This window comes from Manacus candei, unplaced genomic scaffold (assembly GCF_025592945.1).
Source record: "Manacus candei isolate 608988 ecotype Guabito, Panama unplaced genomic scaffold, ASM2559294v1 h1tg000010l, whole genome shotgun sequence".
Classification (NCBI taxonomy): domain Eukaryota; kingdom Metazoa; phylum Chordata; class Aves; order Passeriformes; family Pipridae; genus Manacus; species Manacus candei.
Genome location: NW_026138058.1, coordinates 8,509,109 through 8,535,535, shown reverse-complemented (window position 1 = coordinate 8,535,535; position 26,427 = coordinate 8,509,109). Strand labels below are relative to the sequence as shown.

Sequence of the window (26,427 nt, the reverse complement as noted above, 5' to 3'; positions counted from 1 at the left end):
AACTGTATTCTATAGCCTTCCATGTCATTTCCCAGAAACTAGACTATTGTTGTCAATAGACTATTCGCACCCTCTGCCCATAGAGCATGGTGGGTGTAACCCAAAACTGTATTCTATAGCCTTCCATGCCATTTCCCAGAAACTAGACTATTGTTGTCAATAGACTATTCGCACCCTCTACCCATAGAGCCTGACTCCTCAGGCTATAAACTAGGTGTTAAGAGGCCTGTGAGATAGAAGGATGTTTCTGTCCTCACACCCTTTGTGAACTCCCCGCCCTGAGGAGAGTACCAAGCATTCCTGCCTGAACTGGAGGATATATAATCTTGGAGTTTTGGAACATTTTTCAACCCACCGTGGGATCCAGAGGACGGCTGCATCTCATCGCTCTCAACCAGACTTAGACCACCACTGGACTGCGATCACCAGTTCTGGCCAGACTGCAGCAGCTCTCCCACCAGCAGGTTTCTTCCCCTCTCCCTTTACTTTGGACTCAAACAGGGCCCAAGGAACACCACTTTGTTCAGGCCCCAGGGTACTGGGTTATACATTTGGGTTTTTGTGGGTTGAGACCAATTGTTTGTTTGTATTATTGTACTTACTGTATTATTTTAATAAATTGTTATTCTGACTTATAATCTCTCCTTTGAGTTGGGTTCATTCCCCCTGCTGGTTAACTTTTAAACCAGCACATTTTGGCGCCCAAACGTCGGGCAGAGAGAGAGAAGTCAGAATCACAATTTCATTTGAAGCATTTGTCTATTTGAATATAGAAACTCCCTGATCACCATGTTGTTTGATGCACTCACATGGATGTTGTATTTGAGCCTGTTCATATTTCCACAGATGGCGTATTATTTGCCTGTTTTGATGCTCTCTTTAAGACCAGGGAGAGGGATCCAAATTGTTTTATTAATATATTATGTTTATGTCATTCTAACATCAGAAGCAATGAGTTTCATTGTAAATGTGTATTCAGTCCTGTTTGCCTGTCCTGGTTTGGGTTGCTACCTCTGGGGCCTCATTAAAAATCGTACCCAGCTTTTTGGGGGAACAGGGGTGGATGGTTTCCAGCCTCCCACCTCCTTCTTCCCCTTCAGACCTGCTAAAACAGTTTTTGAAAATATTGAGTTCCCTTTTGATGTTAAGGACAGCATAATGTTATTGTTAGTGTTGCTCTGTCTGCTCTGTACTGTGTACACCATGTTTAGGGTCAGAAAAGTGCCTTTTAGGGAGGTTGGTTGGACACCTGCCCTGGGAGCAGATAATGCTGAATGGCACGGGAAGTGGGAGGCCATCAGCCAGTATTTGGAAAAGTTTTCTCCTCCAATGACCTGGAAATTCACCCCTGAACAACTGCAGGATCCTGTTAGCATGATAAGACTGGTGAAGGAAAAATGCTCTGGCAGCTCCAGAGATGGCCAGCTCACAGCAACCTGCTGGGCCCTGGCCACTGCCTACCGGGCACTGCTTGACATGATACAGCACTGTCAGGGCGAGGAGAGAAGGACCAAATCCGCAGACACCACGTCCACCCAAACCACAGCTGAGTCAGAGGGAGAAAGAAATGAACCAACCAGCACCGTGTCCACACAAACCATCGAGGAGCCAGAAGAACAAGCAAAACCAATAGCAGTCGCCCCTGTCCAGAAAAGGAAATCAAAGACTAAATCAGTTCGCATAGCAAATGATGACGAAGAGGCGGGACCTTCACATCCACCGGAGGAGACAGAGCCAGAAATAATCACTCGGTCCCTATCCCTGGGTGAGCTACGTGAGCTCCGGAGAGAGTTCACACGACAGGCGAACGAGTCCATTCTGACCTGGCTGCTCCGAATCTGGGATGCCGCAGCTAACGATACGATCCTAGATGGGAGTGAAGCCAGACAGCTGGGATCCCTGTCTCGAGATGTAGTCATTGATCAGGGGATTGGAAGGAGGCAGGAAACTCTCAGCCTCTGGCGGCGACTGTTGTCCAGTGTGAGGGAGAGATACCTTTGCAAGGAGGACCTCCACGTACAGCAAGGACAGTGGAACACGATGGAACAAGGTATCCGGTGCTTAAGGGAGTTAGCTGTACTGGAGATAATCTTTTCAGAGGATGAAAGATTCCCTAAGAGTCCAGATGGCGTACAGTGCACCTCCCAAATGTGGTTAAAGTTTGCACGACTCGGGCCAGAAATGTATTCCCGCTACTTAGCAACGCTGCAATGGAGGGAGGGAGAGGACAAGGTGGGAGCATTGGTTAGCAAACTCAGGATTTATGAAGACACTGTCACCGCCCCATTACGAGCCCACGTCTCATCTGTGGAAACCAAACTGGCTGAACACGTCCGAAACCTGGAAGAGAAAATTGAAGAGGGACACCAGAAGCTAAGAGAAGAGATTAAGGAAGGGATTTTCCATATCTCGCCAGGACGAACAAGAGTCTCTGCTATCAGGAGCCAGCGTCCCCCAGCTAAGGAGAGAAGGTACACTCCACGTGGCGATCTATGGTTTTACCTCCGTGAGCATGGAGAAGATATGAGGAAGTGGGATGGGAAACCCACCTCTTCCTTAGCAGCCCGGGTACGTGAACTGAAAAGAGGAACAAATACCATAAAGAACTCTTCAAGGGTAAACGTTGCTCCAGTCTCTCGTGGGCAAGACTCCAGACGGTACAGGAATGATGATACGTCTGATCCTCTTGAAGGGACCTCCAGGTCATACCCACAAGAAGAGCACAATGAGTACCATGACCAGGACTAGGGGTGCCCTGCCTCTAGCCAGGTAGAGGAGAGGGACAATCGAGTCTATTGGACTGTGTGGATTCGGTGGCCTGGCACATCAGAGCCACAAAGATATAAGGCTTTAGTGGACACTGGCGCACAATGTACATTAATGCCATCAAGATACGTAGGGGCAGAATCCATCTCCATTTCTGGGGTGACAGGGGGATCCCAACAGCTGATTGTACTGGAAGCTGAAGTGAGCCTGACTGGGAAGGAATGGCACAGACACCCCATCGTGACTGGTCCAGAGGCCCCGTGTATCCTTGGCATAGATTACCTGAGGAGTGGGTATTTCAAAGACCCAAAAGGACTTCGTTGGGCTTTTGGCATAGCTGCTGTGGAGACGGAGGAAATTAGACAGTTGAACACCTTGCCTGGTCTCTCAGAGGACCCCTCTGCTGTGGGACTGCTGAAGGTTGAAGAACAATTGGTACCGATAGCCACAGCAACAGTGCACCGTCGGCAATACCGCACCGACCGAGACTCTGTGACCCCTATACAAAAGATGATCCGCGAACTGGAGACCCAGGGGGTGGTCAGCAAGACTCGCTCACCCTTTAATAGCCCTATATGGCCAGTGCGTAAGTCCAGCGGAGAGTGGAGGCTGACGGTGGATTACCGTGGACTCAATGAAGTCACACCACCCCTGAGTGCTGCTGTGCCGGACATGCTGGAGCTCCAGTATGAGCTGGAGTCCAAGGAAGCCAAGTGGTATGCCACCATTGACATAGCCAATGCCTTTTTCTCCATTCCTTTGGCAGCGGAGTGCAGACCACAATTTGCTTTCACTTGGAGAGGTGTGCAGTACACCTGGAATCGACTGCCTCAGGGGTGGAAACACAGTCCCAGCATTTGCCATGGACTGATCCAGACTGCACTGGAAAAGGGTGAGGCTCCAGAGCACCTACAGTACATTGATGACATCATTGTATGGGGGAACACAGCGGGCGAAGTCTTCGAGAAAGGAGAGAAGATAATCCAGATTCTCCTAAGAGCCGGTTTTGCCATTAAACGGAGTAAGGTCAAGGGACCTGCTCAGGAAATTCAGTTCCTAGGAGTGAAGTGGCAAGATGGACGCCGTCTAATTCCAATGGAGGTGATTAACAAAATAGCAGCCATGTCCCCACCAACCAGCAAGAAGGAAACACAGGCTTTCCTAGGCGCTGTGGGCTTTTGGAGGATGCATATCCCCGAGTATAGTCAGATTGTAAGCCCTCTCTACCTTGTGACACGAAAGAAAAATGATTTCCAGTGGGGCCCCGAACAACAACAAGCCTTTGAACAAATTAAACAGGAGATTGCCCATGCAGTAGCCCTTGGGCCAGTAAGGACAGGACAGGACGTGAAGAACGTGCTCTACACCGCAGCCGGGGAGAATGGCCCTTCTTGGAGCCTCTGGCAGAAAGTGCCTGGGGAGACCCGAGGACGACCGCTGGGATTCTGGAGTCGGGGATACAAAGGATCTGAAGCCAGCTATACACCAACCGAGAAAGAGATCCTGGCTGCCTATGAAGGAGTTCGAGCTGCCTCAGAAGTAATCGGCACCGAAGCGCAGCTCCTCCTGGCACCCCGACTACCAGTGCTGGGCTGGATGTTCAAGGGAAGAGTTCCTTCCACACATCATGCCACCGATGCCACATGGAGTAAGTGGATCGCTCTGATCACGCAGCGAACCCGGATAGGGAATCCTAATCGCCCTGGGATTCTGGAAATTATCACCAATTGGCCCGAAGGTGAGAGTTTCGGACTATCCTCTGAAGAAGAGGAGGAGAAGGTGACACGGGCTGAGGAGGCCCCACCATATGACAAGCTACTCGCAGATGAAAGGCGATATGTGCTCTTCACGGATGGCTCCTGCCGCATTGTAGGGACAAACCGAAAATGGAAGGCAGCTGTATGGAGTCCCACACGGCGAGTTGCAGAAGCGACCGAAGGACAAGGTGGGTCAAGTCAGTTTGCAGAGCTTAAAGCCGTTCAGTTGGCTTTGGATATAGCTGAACGAGAGAAGTGGCCAAGACTCTATCTCTACACTGACTCATGGATGGTGGCCAATGCTCTGTGGGGATGGCTGGAGCGATGGAAAAAGGCCAACTGGCAGCGCCAAGGGAAACCCATCTGGGCGGCGGAGATGTGGCGGGACATCGCTGGCCGGGTAGAGAAGCTGAGTGTGAAGGTCCGTCACGTAGACGCTCATGTAGGCAAGAAACGGGCTAATGAGGAGCATCGTAACAACGAGCAGGCGGACCGAGCTGCCAGGATTAAAGTCTCTCAGGTAGATCTGGATTGGCAGCACAAAGGAGAATTATTTCTGGCTCGATGGGCCCATGACGCCTCCGGTCACCAGGGGAGAGATGCAACATACAGATGGGCTCGTGACCGAGGGGTGGACTTAACCAAGGACATTGTCTCACAGGTCATCCATGACTGTGAGACATGTGCTGCCATCAAGCAGGCCAAGCGGGTGAAGCCTCTATGGTATGGTGGACGGTGGTCAAAGTACAGGTATGGGGAAGCCTGGCAAGTTGACTACATCACACTCCCCAAAACCCGCCAAGGCAAGCACTACGTACTGACCATGGTAGAAGGAAGCACTGGATGGTTGGAGACATACCCCGTGCCTCATGCCACTGCCCGGAATACCATCCTGGGCCTTGAAAAACAAGTCCTGTGGCGACACGGCACCCCGGAGAGAATTGAGTCTGATAATGGGACCCATTTCAAGAATGGCCTTGTAGACACCTGGGCCAAAGAGCACGGCATTGAGTGGGTGTATCATATCCCCTACCATGCACCAGCTGCTGGAAAAGTTGAGCGGTGCAACGGACTGCTGAAAACCACTCTGAAGGCACTGTGTGGGGAGACTCTCAAACACTGGGAGCTGCATTTAGCAAAGGCCACCTGGTTGGTCAACACCCGAGGTTCCATCAATCGAGCTGGCCCTGCCCAATCAGAACTTTTGCATACTGTAGATGGAGATAAAGTCCCCGTGGTACATATGAGAGGAATGTTAGGGAAGACTGTTTGGATTAGTCCCACCTCAAGCAAAGGCAAACCCATCCGAGGGATTGTTTTTGCTCAGGGACCTGGTTCCACCTGGTGGGTAATGCAAAAAGATGGGGAGACACGTTGTGTACCACAAGGGGACCTAATTTTGAGTGAGAATGGTCTGTAATGTTTCATTGTATATATATAGATAGATAGATAGATAGATAGATGTATATAGTTTTAAAGGGATATAGTTTTTAAAGGGGGTTAATTTGGGCATGACATGGATGGCATAGAATAAGGGGTGGATAATGTCCTAGTTAGGACAGCTGAGATCAGTTCATCATGGTGGGTGTAACCCAAAACTGTATTCTATAGCCTTCCATGTCATTTCCCAGAAACTAGACTATTGTTGTCAATAGACTATTCGCACCCTCTGCCCATAGAGCATGGTGGGTGTAACCCAAAACTGTATTCTATAGCCTTCCATGTCATTTCCCAGAAACTAGACTATTGTTGTCAATAGACTATTCGCACCCTCTACCCATAGAGCCTGACTCCTCAGGCTATAAACTAGGTGTTAAGAGGCCTGTGAGATAGAAGGATGTTTCTGTCCTCACACCCTTTGTGAACTTCCCGCCCTGAGGAGAGTACCAAGCATTCCTGCCTGAACTGGAGGATATATAATCTTGGAGTTTTGGAACATTTTTCAACCCACCGTGGGATCCAGAGGACGGCTGCATCTCATCGCTCTCAACCAGACTTAGACCACCACTGGACTGCGATCACCAGTTCTGGCCAGACTGCAGCAGCTCTCCCACCAGCAGGTTTCTTCCCCTCTCCCTTTACTTTGGACTCAAACAGGGCCCAAGGAACACCACTTTGTTCAGGCCCCAGGGTACTGGGTTATACATTTGGGTTTTTGTGGGTTGAGACCAATTGTTTGTTTGTATTATTGTACTTACTGTATTATTTTAATAAATTGTTATTCTGACTTATAATCTCTCCTTTGAGTTGGGTTCATTCCCCCTGCTGGTTAACTTTTAAACCAGCACACTTTCTCAGTGCAAAAGGACTTCATGGTGCATCTGAATTACAGGTAACACAGAAAGTTTTGAATTAATCATCAAAACAGATCTAACAACTCACTGTATTTTCCTTTGCATCTAAGGCAAATAACATTCACTTACTCGTTCTGATGGAACACAGGTAACAATTTTCTTGGGCCATTTGAAAAATTGTAATTCTGCTTATATTTCATAGGCCTTAATCCCTATTCTGCAATTTAAAGACAAGCAAGTAACCGGATTTGCTTTTCATTTCAAATCACAATGTTCTATTTGTGTTTGTGCCATTAAGTCATCAGAAATCCCCCCAAGGGTTTAGAGGCAGTGGAAAAGCAAAAGAGGAAGTGGCTAGACTGTCGTCCAAAATTCACTATTCACAGTTAAAGGGAAGCAGTGCGATATTCTCTTTTTGTTTACACATAAGGAGAAAAGAGTGATGAAAATGCACATGGAAGTGTGCATTAGAGGAACTTATGGGACAAAGTCAGCAAGTTTCTGTGAGAGCATGGCAGGCACTTCATGATGGTATTTCGTTTTTATGGTCTCCTATTGTGAGCTACAGGCCTGCTTACTGCTGTTATTTTTAATTCTTTAGTTTTCCTGTGGCAGCCGGAGATTATTTAAAATAAATGACCTTGCTGTGTTTCTCCTAGGAGACAAAATTCAGGCAAGTCTAGCCTCCTGCCATGCCAGATTGTGTTTACATAGGAGAAACTAGGCATGTGTTTTAATTGACTAAGTGAGGTGAAGGGAGTATTCTGTCATACTTCAGGAGTTTGCTTGTGCTTTTTTCCCCTAGCAAATGACGCTGACGGGTGACGGAAGAAGTGTAACTCAGCATGTGGTCTGTCTCACACCGTTAAAATCACGTGGGAAACCTTTCTTTCTGAAAGGTGTTTGAATGGGACTATAACATAGGCCTGGGTGGCATTACCTCTCATCATGGCTGGGCTTCGTGAACGAAGATTTGGGAAGGGCTCTACCCACGTTTGTTGCAAGCACGTTGGTGGCTAAAAAGGCCAATACGAGACAGGCATGTCCGATTGCAAAAGGCACAGCAGAAGGACTCCTTAGGTGGTATATTCTGCAAGGCACGATTCTTTCTGCCTTGTCTTTTCCCCTCAAGGGTGATCCTGCGTGCGTTCTCAAAGGCAACAGCAGCGTTATAGATGGTGTGTCTCCAGACCTCCCGACTGGAGGCCAGAGTAGACCAGTTATGGTGATGAATATGGCCAAGGCTGAGATGTTGTTTCAGGGAGTCCTTGTATCTTCTCTTTGGGGCTCCTCTCTTGCGGCAGCCAGTGGCAAGTTCATCATAAAGAAAGATCTTAGGGAGGTGGTGCTCCGTCATCCTTGAGATGTGTATCCCTGGAGCCCGGCGGGCCGCAGGCACAGGCATTACCTCTAATATACCATGAAACGTACACACAGACTTACGGCAGCATGAAAGTGGAGTTAAACAGGTACGTCTTGCAGCAACCGGATCAGCTTAGGAGCTGCCACCGTCATTTTCTCCTTTCTTTCAGCAATATTTTTCCCTCCCCCTACTCTCTGCTGTGCCAATAAACTATCTCTGTGGTCAGCAGGTTGAAGGAGGTGATTCTTCCCCTCTATTGTGCTCTTGTGAGACCCCACCTGGAGTACTGCAAACAGTTCTGGTGTCCCCAACATAGGAAGGACATGGAACTGTTGGAGCAAGTCCAGAGGAGGGCCACGAAGTTGATAACAGGACTGGAGCACCTCCGGTATGAAGCCAGGCTGAGGAAGCTCGGGCTGTTCATCAGGAACAGTACTGACAGGACAAGGAGCAGTGGGTACAAAGTGAAAACCGGGAAATTCAGGTTAGATATTTTCTTTACTGTGAGGGCGGTGAGACACTGGAACAGACTGCAGAGTCTCTCTCACTGGAGACATCCAAGAACCATCCGTTCGCAACCCCTTGCCCCGTGCTCTGGGACGACCCTCCTTGAGCAGGGAGGTTGGACCACACGACCCAGAGCGGTCCTTTCCAACCTGACCCACTCTGCGACTCCGTGCTTTAAGCTTCCCAATGCCGGGGAGAAAACACATACAAAAAAAAAACCACCGCAGAGGGAAGAGCCGGTGTTTTCACTGGTGTGTTCCGCAGGCTCGCACTGCTCTCCGGGTCGCGGGCGGGGCCGCAGCAGCGCCCACAGCAGCGCCCGCAGCAGCCCCCGGCGGAGCGCGGCTCACCCAGCAGGGCGGGCCCGCACGGGCCGGGCCGCGGCCGGGGAGGCACAGACCCCGCCCGCCGCCGCCGCTCTGGGCGCTGATTGGCTCGCGTTCCGCCAGCCCCGCCGCCACCGCTCGCTTGATTGGCCACGGCGGGCATCGCTGGCCGCTCATTGGCGCAGCCGCCCCTCCGCCCGCGCGCTGCCCGGCGTAGGCGCGGTGCGGAGCCGCAGCGCGCGCCCGCCCCCATGGCCGACATGGAGCTCTTCGGTGCCCAGCAGCCGCAGCAGCCGCCGGCCGGCAACGGGGCGCCCGACGGCGCCGAGGAGGATCCCGCCGCCGCTTTCCTCGCGCAGCAGGAGACCGAGATGGCGGGCATCGAGAACGACGAGGGCTACGGCATCCTGGAGAACGGCGAGGTGCCCGAAGCGCTGCAGGGCTCCGAGGGCCTCGGCGACGGTACGCCCTGAGGGGGCGGCGCGGGGGACGGGGGCGAGGGGTCCCGGCTCCCCTTCTGCCTCGGGGGCGCCGTGTCCGGGCGGGGGCGGTGCCGGCGGGAGCCTCGCCCCGGCTCCTGCCCCGAGCGGGTCTCGGCTGCCCAAAGGTGGCCCCGGGAGGGTCAGGGCCGTCCCGGGTGTGCTGTGCCACAAGGTGAGCGGCCTCCCTGCTCCCTCGGGTGGGTTTGTATCTCTTGGAGATGCCCGAGGTGTATCCCGATGAGAACGGCGCTGATCTCTAATCCAGGAGCCTGCCTGAAAGGAAGGGCCGCTGAAAGCAGAATAAATCTGCCCCTTGGGTTTCTTGTCTTCAGCGGGATTTATCTTAGTCTTAAAGTATGAGAGCAATTAAGCTAATGTTTAATTTTAGTAAACCTTTAGCCTTTGTTCCTTGGTAACCTTTGTACTGAATGTGACAAACCTGACACTGCAGAACCCTCGTTCAGAGGAGGGAACTACAGATCAGCGTGTTTCCAGTTAGTCTAATGGTAGCCAGAGCAGCCCTGAATAAACACTTATCATTATGAAAGGTTTTAACTGAAGTCTGACTGGAAAGGAGTTGATGTTCCAGCACTCTCGGAAGACCTTGCTTCTGCTTATCACTAGGTCTACAGGAACATATTTGTTCTCGTATATCGTTCCTTTCTCGCGGCAGGAGGATGCCACTCTGATTCTTCAAAATAAGTTGAATAACTTTGCTCTCCAGTTCCCTGTCAGAACATCTTTAGAACGAAGTCTTCATTTTGCAGCCTGATTTCTGAAATTAACAGTGTATCTTACGTTTGAGGATGCAGATTTATAGTATCTCTTGGAATAAAGCTTAACTAGATAAACTGAGTAATGGAGACCTGCTGCTTCCAGTGCTTATTTAGTGGTAGCACTGCCCTTAAGACCAGCTCATTCCTGAAGTCCAAAACATATGGCTTACATACTTCCTGTGAAAAAGGGTGTTTACCGGGGAGTAACTTGCTCCAGCACTAGAACATGAGGATAATTGTTATCAGACCACCATCCTGTTTTGGTATCAAACATAATTTGACTTCCGTTATTCTATGTGTAGTGCAGAAACAGACACAGTGGACACTTTGCTTCTTACTTACAAAAGCCTTAGACAGACATTATGCCTAACAGTGGCTTTATGTTCCAAACAGTCTATGGAACATTAAAGTAGCTGTTGGGGAACCAATTTCTTTGAAGAAGGTTCTGTCATTGATCGTTCTCACAAAGTGCTAGGACCAGCAAGAGGCATTCCTGCTCTACATGCATTCAGCGTGACTGTTGCAGAGTATTTCCTTGTGAAAAAGTCAATCTGTTAAATGCTTCTAGATTGAATTGATATCTAAAAGTAGTTCTTAAGCTGCTTTTCAAGAGATTTTTTTTGTCAAGTCACGTCCATTGATTTGTCATGAAAGGCAGAAGTGTTATTGGAGAGCTTTCTCTAGAAAGAGGCTCATAAAATAATAAATATGATAATATGATCTCAGGATCTGGGAAGTCTGTGTGTGAGCTTTATGTCATCTTTCCTTGTATGCACTACGGTTGCATTTGAGCTTTGGCCTGTTAAATAGGCATGGGAGACGGTGCTTGTGGACTTTTGACGGTCCTGTTTTTTAACAGAAGGTTGATTTGTTGACTGTCAGAGCCTGTACTCTCTCCCTCCGTGTTAAAAGGCGCAGCAGACTGCAGCCATGCAAAATGTACTGGTTCAGTCATGGTGTCAAATGATCTGATGGCTTCTGTTGCCATTTGTGTTAGAGATTTCCTATCATCTGATCAGTACCTTAATAAATATCAGGCAGTTGTAGTCTCTAGTGCATATTAGCTTATTAAGCTGTTTTGTAATTAAATAGGTGAATGCAAATTTCTTCTTGAAACAATACTAATTCTTACGTCAACGCTTAAGGGTCGTGATCAGGGATTTGTGGATTTACTTTTTTTAACCATAACCTTTTTTGAACTCCTTGGTCACAGGTCAGTTGGATAAGTTTTCTTTCAAATACTGGGCCAAAAGTAATAAATATCTTGGGCAGCTCTCGACTGAAGTTTGAAGATCTTAACTTCAAAATATTGTGACAAGCAATCACCAGCTTCTTGACATACGCTTTTAAGAATCATAGTGTCTCATCAACAAACAGGTTTTAATTTAAGTCTCTTAATAAATGATTAGATAAATACATGGACAGGAGCTTCATGGAGTGTAAATGTCAGTATTGGGAATTCTGTTACTTGTCATAATGGTGGATACTGGGTGACTGTGGGGGGAATGGCAGAGCGTCGCCAGGCTCGTGTGTCTCACACAGCATCACTTCATGTTGCCATGGTCAGGGTTGGAATAGTGGCCTGATCCAGTAGGCCTTTCGTTATGTGGAGAGCTGTCCTGTTCAAGCTTCCTGGACATGTGAAAAACTAATTTCCCGTGAAAGATGAAGCATAACCACTGCTTCAGAAAGCAGGAAGTGCTGTATGAATCAAATAATACAGTGCTGTTATCTAGTCATTAGTAACTTGATGTCTCATGAGATTTCAGTGGTAAATCAATGTTTACATATATTTACAGTCAAATTCTTAATTTCTCTCCAGTCTGACAATACTAGGTCTTCAGGTTATATCAGTTCACTTGCTATGTTCTCTGAGCAGGAGAGAGTGAGTTCAAGTGGAAATGTGTGGCTTCTAGGTCCTGTATGTCGATATAAAAACCTTGTGACAGTTTATTGAGTAGCTTCCCATGGAAAATTTCATTCAAAGACAAGAAGTTATATATGTCAACAATTATGCAAACACACACAAGTTATATGTAGGCTGAGTAGTCTCATTGCCTTCACATTTTTAAACTCTGTTAGTTTTATATGAACTTGACTGAATGACATTTCTCCATCTACCGAAGACATTCATGAGGCTCTAGCAATTAAGAAACTTAATTGTGTTTTGTGTTTGTCAAGAAACTGCGTATAATAGCATTTCAGGAAGTGAATATCAATTTAATTGAAAATTATTTGGCAAAGAATTTATTCCTCCTGTCTCTGTAATTAGCACCACAGACAAAACGAGTTACTTCTCTGTGACTACTGATATTTTTTCTTAATCTTTTGAACAGCCATTGTTCTAGGTTTTGCTGTGCAATCAGTGTCTGATACTTCAGAGCACCATAAGGCAGCACCAAGAAACGTGTAATGAAGGAATGGTATCTGTTTAAGTTGTATTAGTGATGCTGCGTTATTTATTATGAAACTCGGCGGAAAAACCCAACTTTTGGTTTGCAAGAGAATACTACATCTACTGGGAGATTACAGAAGCTGTTATGGCACAGTGTTAATGCAGGTGTGGTTTAGTGCTTGTTTATTGATTATCGTGAAAATGAGGGAACTCTAATGGGTTTTGATATGACAGCAGGTTAGAACTAAAACACAGGAAAGAAGCACTCTTCCTAAGCTGCTTAGCTTTATTTTGCACATAGGCACGTGAGTGAGTTATGTATAGAAAAACTATTTCTTCCCCAGGTTCTTGCGTAACTATCTAAACAAAAACTTTGTAGAAAAGTCTACTTTCTTATTGTCTTACGGTTGAGGGGTAGGTAAAGGGGAAGCGTGACTGTGCCCAGAAGAAAAAGGATGGGAAAGTAGACCTTGAGTGGTGACGTTACTTAACCTTATGTCAGAATATATTACGCTTGGTTATGTTCTTCTGTTGCTTTAACTACAGCTACTAGTTCACTGAAAGTAGCAATGAAGAAGTAGAATACTTACTGCTTAAAAGAGATGCTGAAGATTACTCATTAAAAGTACTTTTATTTTAAAAGAGCACAAGAAAAGTGTTTCAGTTGTCTGCAAATCCCTGCCTCTGACTCTTCTGATAACAGTCCTCTTGTGCATTGAGAGTAAGACTTCAGAGAGGCAGGTGAACAAGGGTAAGCAAACTTCCTTTTAGCCTGGTGGTACTGAATGGTATTAATGCATGTGGTAGCCTTCACAGTAGTTGATCCTCATTATTATAAGGCTCTGAGGCCATAAATTGACTTCTAAGACTGAAGTGACAAAATGGTTGTTGTATTTATCTTCAAACTACCCGGCCCTTTCTTTTGTAAACTGCAGTAAATGTGGAAGGCCCTGGTGCTAGCTTTGTGTTTCTGGCATGCTTGGGGGTTGCATCTGTCCTGTGAATCCAAGGTAGATGGTATGACTTATCCTCTCCAAACCCTTCCAGACTCTAAAAAATATCTGGGTTGCTGTGTGAAAGTTCACTATTACCCTACTGTCAGCACGTGTTACAGAACTGTGGGTGTTTGGACATGTTCATTGGGACAGTGTCCTTAGAAATAAAGCTTTATCTTAAGTTCAGAAGCAAGCAACAAGGAATATTGATCATTACTTAGAAAGGGATAGTTCTAAATGTGGAATGTTAACTTCAGGAGCTTCAAGGTGCAATACTGTGATAGAATTGAATGAACTCTGAAGCCAGTAGAGGGGTCTCGTTGTTCAGGGCCGATGAAAATGTCATGATGGCAGTACCAGTATTCAGAGTTTTTCTGCAGGAAGTCAGTTACGAAATTGCACAAAAATATCTGATACACAACTGGCATTAGTTATTCATATGAAGGCTGGCAAACAGATAGCTTTTCTAGACTTCATACTTAGTTAAACAAGCACTGAGACTGGAGAGCTGAAATGAAGGGATGTTTGACTATTGATCTCGTCCCAATTACCATACTTGTATTGCCATATGACAGCATGCTGGTACAGTTCCATTTCCTCTTCTGCTTGCAGTATGCTCAGTCAGCATGCTGACTCTGCATGTTACTCACAAGTTCTAGGGAGCTCAAAACAGACGGGAAGTTTGTTCTAATACTTTTGGTGCCTCTGACCTGGTTGCCCTCTGGAGACAGCTCAGTGCTAGTTAGTGGCTGTTTCTGTGCAGAAGAAAAATGGCCTTAAGACAAACCGTCTGTTTCATCTGAGCTGCAGCCCTTGGCAATGATGTTGTTCCTTTTACCTCAGTCTACCAGCCTGAGTAGTGAAGACCGTAATGAGTGTCTGTTGGTGTGACAAGAAAACTTCACTGTATTACCACTGTTCCTGGAAGCATCTTCAAAACTTAAAAGCCCTCTTGCCTAACTGGTGATTTTTGTCTTCAGAAAGGCTCCTGTACCTTGCAGAGGAGTAGCAATCAGACAAAGTAGTGACCATCTTTGAGATATAGGAGGCTGGTTATAAAATACTAGGTTCTCTGAAAATAACTGAAAAGCTAATATTTGTTAACTTGAGTCTTTCTCTACGGAAGTTAGTAACTATGTATCTTCCAACTTAACTGCCATTCTTGAACTGATGAGTTTACAGTCCTCTACCTAGCACAGTTAATGATTGCTATTCATGGCTCAGGGATAAAGACTTAAAATACTTGCCTACTTCCTCAGTAAGGGAGTATGAAGAGCTTCTTGTGTGCCATTAACACTGGTAGCATGAAACTGGTACACCCCTAGCCATAAAGAAATAAAAGATACAGCAGCATAATGCTCTTAGTTTTACGTGGGTCAGCTATCTGTTTTTAAGAAGATGGTGCAAAATAACTTAATATTTCTGCTTACTGTAGTGTGGGCTTGGTACAGTCACTTCTTTCACTGAAGGGTGTATTAAGATGGTGGAAACACTTCTGTGTGATAAGCTTATCCATGGTGGCATTACGGGTGAGAGATACTTGGTGTATCATGCAGGCAGATGTTATGTGATGCTGCTCCAGAGAGATGCCCTCCTGAGATTTAGCAGTTCTTGAAAATCTTGGTGTATTTTGCGTAGTCCAGAGATTTAAATAGTTTCACAAACTTAGAAGTTTATCTCACAACTGACATGTGTTCCCTATGTCTGTGTTTTGATAAGGTGAAATTTTAAGGTTCTGTAGCTTATCAGTTCCTGAGGCTCAATTGCCACTGTCACTTCAGGGATAACAATGCTGCAGCTGAAGTAGGAAGCTACCAAGCACATCATCACAGATGGTAGCAGAGACGTGACTGCTAGGAATGTTAGCTATATCTTTTGAGCTGATTAGGACGTAACCAGACTAGGATAAGAATTACTGAGTGTTGGCTGCCAGATTATCAGTCTTCCAAGTAGACACTGAAGCAGGGACAGTCATCCATTTTAACTTTGGAACAGTTGTACAGCAGTCAGCTTCTAAGACTGGGAGGAGAAAGTGGGAGTATGTATCTTTGGAACACTGAAGCAGCTTCTCAGCAGTATCAGCTCTACTGTTTATACAGTTTGAAGCAGGAACTTATGGTGAAGAAATGCCCTCATATTACTGGTTCTGCAAAATAATGGCCCACCTGTTTTTTCATGCCTGTCCAGAAAAGTGCAGGGAAAAAGAAGTGTCCTGTAGGGTATCAAGGAACACTCATTTTCACAACTCTCATATTAAATACTCTAGTAAAGCTTTTCATACAAGTTACTGAAATCCATAAATCTGGCTGTTCTGTCTTTTCTCAAATGACTAAATGAGTCACCTCTTTGCAGATGCTGTTGATGGAGTGGTTAACGGGGATGTCTCTCAGGTAAGATAGAAGTATTCTGTACTGAGAATGTACTGTTCTACTCTGAGAACTTTACCTTAATACAGACTAATTTAAGTTAATATAGACTTTAACTTAATATAGACTTCCCGTTTATTATCTCTAATGTGCTTTTGTCTCATCTCTGAAAAGGAACTTCTAGTAGCTCATATAGTTGTCAGTGCTCTTAATATGCCCCTCTTCTGAACTTGGACTGCTGCTTTAAGTTGCCTCTAATTTGAATTGTGGTTTAGTAGTACACAAGCACTGTAAAGCAGGCTGACAGGCTCTATGATATGGCTTCACATTGACTCGCCACTGATAAGCTAAAAGCATGCTCTGATTACCTAGTTTAAGGCAGAGTTTTCAGATTTGCTTGCTCTTTAAAGATAATTCATGCATCCTGGTTGCCTTATTGAGATTGGCCTTACAAGGAGCTGACTGAAAACGTTACTTATTTCTTAGTGACATAGAGTTGCATGAAATTAAGCTGGTGGCTAAATAGCTCAGTCAGAATATGAAAGCATGTTGGACAGCCATGGTAATGACAATAGGAGGAGATACCTGCTTTATTAGTGTCAGGGAGGAATGAGGCATGCTAAGGCAATCACTGTGTTGTAACTGAATTTCACGCCAGTTTGTCCAAGGCATTGTCATTGCCTGGTGTCACAGTTGGCTGGTTAGCCCTGATTAAATGAATGCTTGGGGAGGAAGCAACATATGAGCTACTTACTTCTCCTTGGAGTTCTCAGTGAATGCGGAGCTCTGTGGAGACACAAACCACTTTCACTGCTGCTAATATTTCTATATCCTCAGCATTGCTGTGAGATTGATGGGAAAATTGTATTTTATTGGCCCTTTGTACTTCCTTATACAACAGAGGGTAGATGAAATACCTTGATTTTGTGTTTGAAATTCTAAGAGACCAGTTGCTTTGGTTGATAGAGCTTCCTCTTTATGAGGAAAAATGGACTGCATGGTCTGTACATAACTTTTGTTTTAGCTATTAGTTGGCTTTGCAGCTGGCCAGTATATTTTGCTTTGGATGGAATATGAAGCTTGGTGGTGTTGCACCAGGCTAGCTCCTTCTCTTTGCATTATTCCTTCATTGAGGACTACAGGAGGTCCAAAGAGGGGCAAGGCACAGCCAAATAAATCTGTTGTTAACTGCAGTCAGTCTGGTACTCTGAGGAGAGATGTTTCTTAGCTCTGTTAAGGGTAGGATGAAGCAATAGAAATTGTTAAACCTGTAGTATCCTCTATAGCAAATAGCACAATATTGATTAGCTTTGTGAATTCAGTGTATTAATGATAGCACTATTCATTGCAAGTGTTTGAGCTGTTATATAGTAAAAAGTATGCTAGTACTCACCCTGTTTTGATGCTTAAATAATGAAATGCCTCTAGTGTTATAAGCTGCACACAGCAATCCAGATTTTGTGATGTGTCTGTTAGGTTTACAAATGTCTCTGATGCAGACAAGTAAGTTGCAGAGAATGTTTTAAACTCCTATGCACAAAATAATAAAAAAATTACTTTCACAGTAAAAATTTAAGGTGAAATGAACTTGGATAATATCTAGGCTTACAACTGTATAGTAAGGCTCTAGGCATTGTCTTCTGTGTTCTTTAGGCTTAGTGCTCTGCCACTAAGTACATGTGGTGCTTGTCTTGCCAGTCATCCTGAATTTTTGTTTGATTTCTAGAGACAGTCCTGTATTAATTTCCTTCAGTCCTGATGTAATTTGTGGCAAGACATTTTTCCTATTAATGGTGGAAGCGTGTTATAACGTCAGATGAATGGGCTCAGTTCAAACAGAGACTAATTTTGCGTAGCTTCTAGGCAGTTATCTGAAATATTCAGTTGTCATGTGTAAATGACTGTACTGTTCCTTTTCTCTGAGGAGACTAATGGTCCTACAAACTGCTATGCTGCCATATCCCAAGCAGATCGACTGCAGTCAGAACCAGAAAGTATTCGTAAGTGGAGAGAGGAGCAAAAGGAACGCCTGGAGCAACTTGGTAAGGAAGGTATTTGTGAGTAACTTAGTGTCAGCTGCTCTCAGGCCGAGAGAGTTGGGGTTGTTCACCTTGGAGAAGAGAAGGCTCTGGGGAGAATTTAAAGCAGCCTTCCAGTACCTAAAGTGGACTGACAGGAGAGTGGCAGAGGGACTTTTTACCATTTAATAATGGCTTTAAACTGAAAGAGGACAGTTTTGGATTAGCTATTAGGAAGAAATCCTTTACTGTGAGAGTGGTGAGGCACTGGCACAGGTTGCCCAGAGAAGCTCTGGATGCCCCATCCTAGGCTGAAAGGGACTTCGAGCAGTCTGGTCTAGTGGAAGGTGTCACTGCCGTGGCAGGGGACTTAGAACTAGATGATCCTTAAGGCCTCTTCCAACCCAAGCCATTCTGTGATTCTTAAGCAGTGGATTTCTCAGCTGTGGCTCTGCCTCTTCCAAGTCTTAACATGCCTCTTGAGTTTGAGCAGCAAGTCTGGATGAGTGTTCCAGCAAGCAGACTTAATACTGGTGTGGAAGTCAGCAAGCGAGTGGCTCTCTGAACCTGTACTTACAGATAAGCTGACAGAAAATGAACAGCTTTTGTAAGTAAAACAAGATAATAATAATAATAAATAAATACTGCAGTCCTCAGTACTTTTTTCCGAAGTATAAAGATTGCTTATTTTGTAATTGCTGAGGCCATCTGTTGCCACATGGATCTTAATCTAATAGCTAAATTAAGACAGTAGTGGATTATTAACTAAACTAAATGCAGTGGTACCTACCCATCCACAGCATCTAAGAGCCTATAAACTTATATGCTTTTCACTTGCATTGTGGAAGAGCCTTTGCTTGAAATTGTTAGGATAGAAACTTCTGTAAAATGTGGTTCTGGACAGAGCTGACCCTGTTGATTCTCTTTTGGGCTAGTTACAGCAGATGAGCTTGTCTTGAACTGTAGGTTGTTGTAAAAGTATGCTGAGTGCCAGATTCCCTCACTTAGTCTAAAGTGACAGAGTTTGATGAGATTTGTTCTCATACTGGCATAGCAAGGTTTGAGCAGTCTGCAGACCAACAGACTTACTGAATCTGAACTAGTCTACAAATACAACACTATCCTGAACTGAAGTGGACTGTCCCAGTTATGCAGCACAGGAATTCTGTTTAGCTAATCCTTTGAATGTTCATTGTATTTAGAATTCTCATAGCATAAATCAGGAAATCTCCTTACCTTTATCTGAGTAGATGAAGCAACTGTCTGGAGTGCATCCTGAGCCATCATTTGAAATGTTAATTATTTATGTCTGGAAAAAACTCGACTGACAAATCAATTCTTAAATCTTCAGATGCAAACTCACGAAAGCAGGAAGCAGAATGGAAAGAGAAAGCAATAAAGGAGTTGGAAGAGTGGTATGCAAGGCAAGATGAAAAGCTTGAGAAGACAAAAGCCAGTAACAGGTAAAGTTTGTCCAGCCGTTGGAAGAGCCATTACAGTACTGGAGGTGAAAATAGCTGGGGAGGGAGGTTAGAATACTTCTGGTATGTCTTAAGGCACTAGTCCTTTGGATCATTAAAATAAACACTCCTACTAACTATCTTTTTAAGTTTTTTTAAGGAATCTAGATTAAATGTCCAAGAATAGCAAGAGGAGGCATTAAGAATGATCCAGAATCACTCTATCCACTTGTTGGCATGCTCCTAGCTGCACAGGACTTCAGTGATTTCAGCATTTACCTACCCCGAGACCAGCATTCTTATTGCCATCTGTAGAACACGTAGAAATGGGGTTCTAGTTAGACATTGCTACAAATTATTTATAGGTTAAAACCTTTTGCCGCTCCTTTTGGAAGTGTTTCAGAAATACTGCGAGTCAGTTCTACTAGTGAAAAACTAAATGCTGACTGTGTCTGCGGTGGTTTGAATTGTCTAATTATGGGCCCTGTGGCAGAAACTAATGACTTGGCTGCTGGTCCAGTAAGCTCTTACACTATCTGAGGTTCCCTGTGGAATTTTGACTTCAAGCCTACATAAAGGTAAATGTGATAGTACCGATGTAACACCACTTAGATTTCTACTTCATTCTGTCCAGGTAGTCATCAGGACTGCTTTATACTTTGGGAACTCACAGACTTCAAGAGGGACTGCTGTTTTGTTTGTTTGTTTGGAGTTTTTTTGAAACACCATTTTTCTTTAAAAATAGCCATCAGGGTTGTCTTTAGTAAGTGGAGTCCTAGGTAGACTACTCTTCTTTCTAAAGGAAGAAAGGAGGCTTACACTGCCTACAGAATTATGGCTTTGCCACTTCCATTCACTGAGGAATCCACTATCTTTTTGTTGGGCCAAGAAAGGGAAACAGGATTGGTACTTTTCTAGTTGGTGGCCAGAGCTCATGATACCCCCACAGCTTTATTATGGCCAATGTTTGAGTGCAGGATATGGATTCTGGAGCAGAGCCCATTAAACAAGTGTTGTGCAGGAGTGTTTGGCATTCTCATGAGCCTGGTGAGATCTCTTGCCTGATGGTAGTTTCTGTTCACTGGAAGTAGTCTAATGCTAGCATTGGAGCTCTAGTCCTCAACTAGCTGGTCCACACTTCTAGGATGTAGCAGAACTTTTGTGTTGCCCCTCTGATCAATGGCTTAATTAATATATTCCATGTGGTAACTGCTTTCCTGTTACAGTAAGTCTAGGTGATGCAAGGTTAATGTGCTTGTTAAAACTGCCTTCAGCTGTGTTCTGTACTTCTCATCCTTATTTCTTTTCTCCTGCCTGCTTGCCTGCCTGTTGGACTACTTGCTACCTAGGGTGGCAGATGAAGCTTTCTACAAACAACCCTTCGCTGACGTGATTGGTTATGTGTATGTTGCTTAACTACTAATTCTGTTTGCTAGTCAACGAGATACTAAGGAGGATCAGAAGTAGTGCTGAGTGTCTTAAGGTGAATTCTGAATATTTCAGGGCAGTACAAGCTCGTATAAGTAAATAGCCTTTACTTTTTGGACCGACTCTGATCTGCAGTATTAAGTGCAGTTTTCTTGTATGCGCTGCACAAAGTAGCACTTTCAGATTAAGTCTTGTAGTATACATACCACTGGAATTTTGGTAATGACATAGGGGTTTACAGTTGGTTCCAGGCCAGTGAACACTGCTTAGCAAGGTGCTTTGCTGGGTATGTGGGTTAGGGACTACAGTTTCACATGGATGCTGTATTTAGTCCTTCAACAGAAAAGCAGTGTTTAAATCTGTAATAGGCATTTGCCTACATAATCAGAAAAATACTCAAGCAGTGCTTGCACATAAAGCTCTGTAAGCCAAGGAAAGTAGAAAGGAATCACGTGACGTAAATCAGGATAGAAGAGGTGTGTGCATGTAGAAATAGGGGAGACTGTTAAGAGAACAGATGAAAAGTACAAGAAGGTGGTATTGGAAAATCAGCAAAAGCTGCTCGGAAGACATTTAGGAGCAGCTCTGTGTAGATGTTTTGCCAGCCTAACGGGTCAATAAGAACACAGCCATGACTTTCAAGCCCCAGTGAGTATGCTTGTTTCCAAGGGGTAGAAGGAATGCAGTGGTCATTGGCTTGTTCATGTATTTTAATTTCTTCCTTTAATTTGTAGACTTGAATTAAAAGATGGACGTCACAGATTGTAAGGTGACACCTTTAGAAGGTGTACTGGTGAGCCATGTTGTGGCTTTGACTGGATTAATATTGAAGGTTCAGTGTGGAATTCATTAGCTAACTGTGGGTGGATGTAAACCAAGACTTGTGAAATGATGGACTTACAGGTGGTGTTTAACTTTTCTGAAGTCTCCTGGAGTTGATTTTGTTAGTTTTTTTTTTTTTTCAGTAAAACCCTTATTTTCATATGTCCAATGCAAATGTGCAGTGTAATGCTGCATAATAAAACTGGCTGCCTGTTTTCTGAACGTAGGCTAAGCTACTAGTGCATGTTCAGCCAGCTAATCATCTGCATTAAACTCATTCTCATTTTCTATATCTGACTTAAACTTTCTCTCCTTGTTTCTTTTCTTCTCTTCACCTTTAAGCACAAACATAAATCATCCTTGCTACAGCCTAGAACAGTTAAGTAAAAAAATCTTCACTGCCCCTTAAAAGTGTCATGTCACATAAAGTAGCAGTGTTGTAGTGATCCTTGTCTTCAGTGGTGTCTGTAACCTTATCATCCCTGTGAATAGTGCTGAACCCTCATGGGAAAGTCATTTTCACTGCTTTCTCTGTACTGCTTGTTGGAGTAGATGGATTTGGTTTGATCTCTTGATGCTTATTGCTCTTGCACTCAGGCAGCTACCAGGGCCCCACAGTTCACGTAAACTAGATGCTGGAGTGTTATCCCTGTGTTGAAGCAATGCTATTGGCAGCATAGAAATGCTAAAATAATACAGCTGGAAGCCACTGACACTAACCTGTATGTAATATACAAAGCCTCCTTAGAGTCTCCGTAGGGTGAGAGGAGTGGAAATGTATTTATTCTGTGAGCTGACCTCAAACGAGTCATCTCCTCTGCCAAAATACACCGTAGTCTATAGCACTCACAAGCATGGGATTCATAACAAATTTCTTATGATTCATGCTGCTTCACTGCAGCATTGGGAATCATCAGCAGATAGTTTTATGATGGCCTGTAGGCCTTGGGGCTGATTTAAATCCTCAAATGGAATCTATTTTAAGTTATGCTCGCAGGCAGTTGTAAATTTCCAGTTGGCAAATGTCCAGTATAAGCCATCAAGTGGCAGGGTCTTAACTAGTTAAGACCTGGGCATTTTACCATAAATAAAATGCCTACATAGAAGTACCTTACCTCCTGGCACTTTGTGTGGCGACTCCTTAGGCAAAGACTCAATAACTGTTCTTAAAACCAAACACCTGTATTCCAACATTTTACACAGCAAACTTCAGCACTGCTTGTGCATAGCATACTATTGCAATCTACTTTCATCTCCAGGATTGGGGCAGTGGGATCTTAAGTGGCCATAATGTCCACAAACAGCTGTCAGGTCACATTCTTATGAAAGAAACTGCATCCTGTAAGAGGGAAGGAGAGTCTTATATGCTGGGCATTAACACAAAGTGCATTGCATTGCTTTTAGGGCAGCTGAAGAAGCCTTTGTGAATGATGCAGAAGACGTTTTTCCGGGCACTGAGTGGGAACGTGTGGCTCAGCTCTGTGACTTTAATCCCAAGTCTAGTAAGCAGGCAAAAGATGTGTCCCGCATGCGTTCAGTCCTCATCTCACTCAAGCAGGCTCCGCTGGTTCGCTGAAGCAAAGCTCAATGGAAACACTACAAATGCAATATCTTAACCTTACTCAGAGAAGCTATGTTTGCAGTAATTTGATTAATTGTTTCAATGTGTTTTTTTGGACAACATCATGATGTATCTAGATCTGATCATTGTTTGATTGCATGTTCTTCCCAATGTTTCCTTTCTGTGTCTGAAATGGGAGAACCTCCAAAACTGTAGTCTCTGTGCTGTTGTGCACTGAGGTGTCACTTCCCACATTATTGATATTAAAGATCTGTTAAACAGCAAAATGTGTTGTGGACTTTGGATGAATCAAGGTGGTGTCCTGCTCCCTTTTGACAGATGGTGTTTGAATTGGGTGTGAGCAAACATTTCTCATAATGGCTAGTGATTTCACCTTGTTGCTGACTAGTCCAGACAGCAGTGCTCCTGGTCTCTGCGAGGCTGTCCTGCTTGTTTCATTAAGCTTTCTTAAAGCTCTTGAGGGCTTTAGTTTAAAAACTGCTCCCCTATCCAATTTATCACACTAGATAAAAGCTCTAGGAAACTGCAGCAGCAGGCTTGTTAAGGAGCTTATCTCTCTTCCAGTGGAACTGAGGACACTGACTTCTGCAGGTAAGCAGTTCTGTGTAGTTTTCTGCTGTCACTCTGGCTGCCCATCTTAGTCTCAACATACAGTACAGGGCACTGAGTAGTTTAAAGCTTTTGATATTCTACTGCATATTCTGTTCTGCTAGGTATTCAGTGCAAAAGATCTGTTGTGCAGAGGCTGCTTGGATGTTTTTGAACTGTCTTTGTCCTTACTAACTTTTGCAGAGACTTTCTCCCACCAGGGTGGTGAACTGGAGAGCTGGAGAGCAAGAGAAGGGAAGGCTTGCTCTTACTGCTGTTCATCTGCGGGTTGGAGCTCTGTCTGCCAAGGTGGTTGAATCTGAAAAAAACCATTCCAGAAAATCACTGTTCTGCTTCCTTGGGTCACCCTGCATTCACAGGGACTGTATTCCAGCCTTGCTCTGTTAAGGCTTACCTTAGTTGTCTCTCCTGTCAGAATAATTTGTTCAGTCTCATATATTATTCCACCATTTTTATCAAAGACACAGGATCTTAACTACTGTGTAGCGTAATTGCTTTAATCCCTTTTACACACAAGCTGGAAGGTTGGTCCAGGCAGCTTGAAAAGGGTTGCAGATGCAGACTAAAATGTACTAACTGTCTTACTAGCAGCTGTCCCCCTTTGGTGGGTAAGATAGAGAATAAATGGTTTCCTGTTGGGCTTCAGAAGTTAAGCTGTACCTTACTGTTGTTTGTAGTGCCTGGAGCTACTTTCATCTTTGCAAGTGTATTCACATGCCGCTGATGAGTGGTGATGAGAATGGTAGTCTGGAACTACCTGCTGTAATCTGCTGCTGACGACAGGTCTGGAAGCTTGATGATTCCATGGAATATATTAAAGCAGGAAGATATTTTCTGAACTGCGCACGGATATCACAGGTGAGTCTAATAGGACTGAAACACAGAGCAAGTCCACTGCTAGCCTTGACTAATGCTGGCACCTTGACTGAAAACTTCCTTTTTTCTGCTGACTCCAAGGCTCTAAAAACAACGGCTTTCAAAATGAATTGATAATCTAATAAAGAAAACTCCATTACGTGAAATTCAGGGTCTTAAAAGTGTTAATATGAATTTAGTAGGATTTGAAAAATGAATCTATTAGAGAGGTTTCTGCACACTTAATTATGGAATTTATTGATCATCACATTGCCCTGTCTTACAGGACATTTTATCTGGCTATAGGCATGGCTTTGAGCTGCAATCCAAGAAAATAGGCAAAGACTCAAATCCAAGGCCAAAGCAATATTAGAGCAATATTACAGCAATATTAAAGGAGTATTTTATAAGCCGGCTTTCCAGAGGCTAAGAATATCTTTGCAGTTTTTTTATGTATTTCGTCTAGCTGGAACACTTAAAAGGCAGCTCTGTGGGTTTGGGTTACTTCCTCTAGCTCTTGTGCTGAGATTTTGTAGATTACCTTTTCTGCCTTAATTTTACATTCAAGTATGCTAGCTCACTGTCTCCTTTATCAGTGCTGTTACAGAATCACAGGCTGGCTGTGGTTGGAAGGGACCTCTGGAGATCATCTGGTTCAACTCCTCTGCTCAAGCAGAACCACCTGTTGCCCAGGACCATGTCCAGACAGCTGCTGAAGATCTCCCAAGAAGCAAAACTCCATCATTTCTCTGGGCAACCTGTGCTAGTGCTTGGTCACCCTTATAGCAAAAAAGTGTTTCCTGATGTTCAGGAGGAACTTGCATTTCAGTCTGTGCCTGTTGCCTCTCGTCCTGTCACTGGGCACCACTGAAAAGAGCCTGATTGCTCTTTGCACCCTCCCTTCAGATATTTATATACATTGGTAAGATCCCCCTGAGCCTTCTTGTTTCCAGGCTGGACAGTCCCACTTCTCTCAGCCTTTCCTCACAGGAGAAATGCTCTAGTTGCTTTTTGTTGAACTCTTCAGTGTGTGTCTCTCTTGGGGGAGCTCAGAACTACACTCGGCACTCCTGGGGTCTGGATGTTTTCTGTGTCTGAGAGTTATTTTGGATACTTAGACCTTGTCACAGTGAGCAGAAGAATACTCAGGGTTTATTTGGGCAAATCAAAGCCCTTGTCTGTTTTTCTGAACATTGACTTGTTTTCTTCAGAGGTCAGCATCTGTCACTTTGTTTTGTGACTTCATGTGACAGATCTGTGCTAACTCTGGCCTAACTGAGCATACTCATCCCTCTTTTTACTGGCTTTAGTTTCCCACAGTTGCTGCTTATCTCCATAGAAAATTGAGTCAGTCTGTGAAAACTGGAAGAAAACCTGGACACTTCCAATCCTTCAGATCTGCAAAGATCTCATGCAGCACTGAGAGAGAAGCTGCATACTCCTGCAACATCCTGGTATAGAACTTGCTTTGTTTAGCTTGTGATCAGGTGGCAGCCAGCAGCTAGGCAGTCTGAAATTACAATGAGCATTTGTGAAGAAGGGGGATGGAGAGGTCATGGGTTCATTAGAAAGCAGGGAGCCTGAGAACAACAGCGCTGTGCATTCATCCTCTGAGCCTGTGGAACG

General features: G+C 44.7%; 1 protein-coding gene across 5 annotated transcripts; it reads left to right on the top strand.

Moving 5' to 3' along the window:
• Nucleotides 1–9,202: 9,202 nt before the first annotated feature.
• CLTA (clathrin light chain A) lies at nt 9,203–23,603 on the top strand. Of its 5 annotated transcripts, none has more exons than XM_051777518.1 (7): nt 9,203–9,475; nt 16,014–16,051; nt 17,952–18,069; nt 19,397–19,508; nt 20,855–20,908; nt 22,098–22,133; nt 23,160–23,603. In XM_051777518.1, exons 1-7 carry the CDS (start codon nt 9,265–9,267, stop codon nt 23,329–23,331), a joined length of 741 nt encoding a protein of 246 aa, XP_051633478.1. In that variant the 5' UTR covers nt 9,203–9,264; the 3' UTR covers nt 23,332–23,603. The 5 variants fall into 5 exon arrangements, with proteins under 5 accessions (XP_051633478.1, XP_051633480.1, XP_051633482.1 ...); XM_051777519.1 differs by having other exon boundaries at nt 9,211–9,475; nt 17,955–18,069; XM_051777520.1 differs by lacking the exon at nt 22,098–22,133 and having other exon boundaries at nt 9,204–9,475.
• Nucleotides 23,604–26,427: the final 2,824 nt, after the last annotated feature.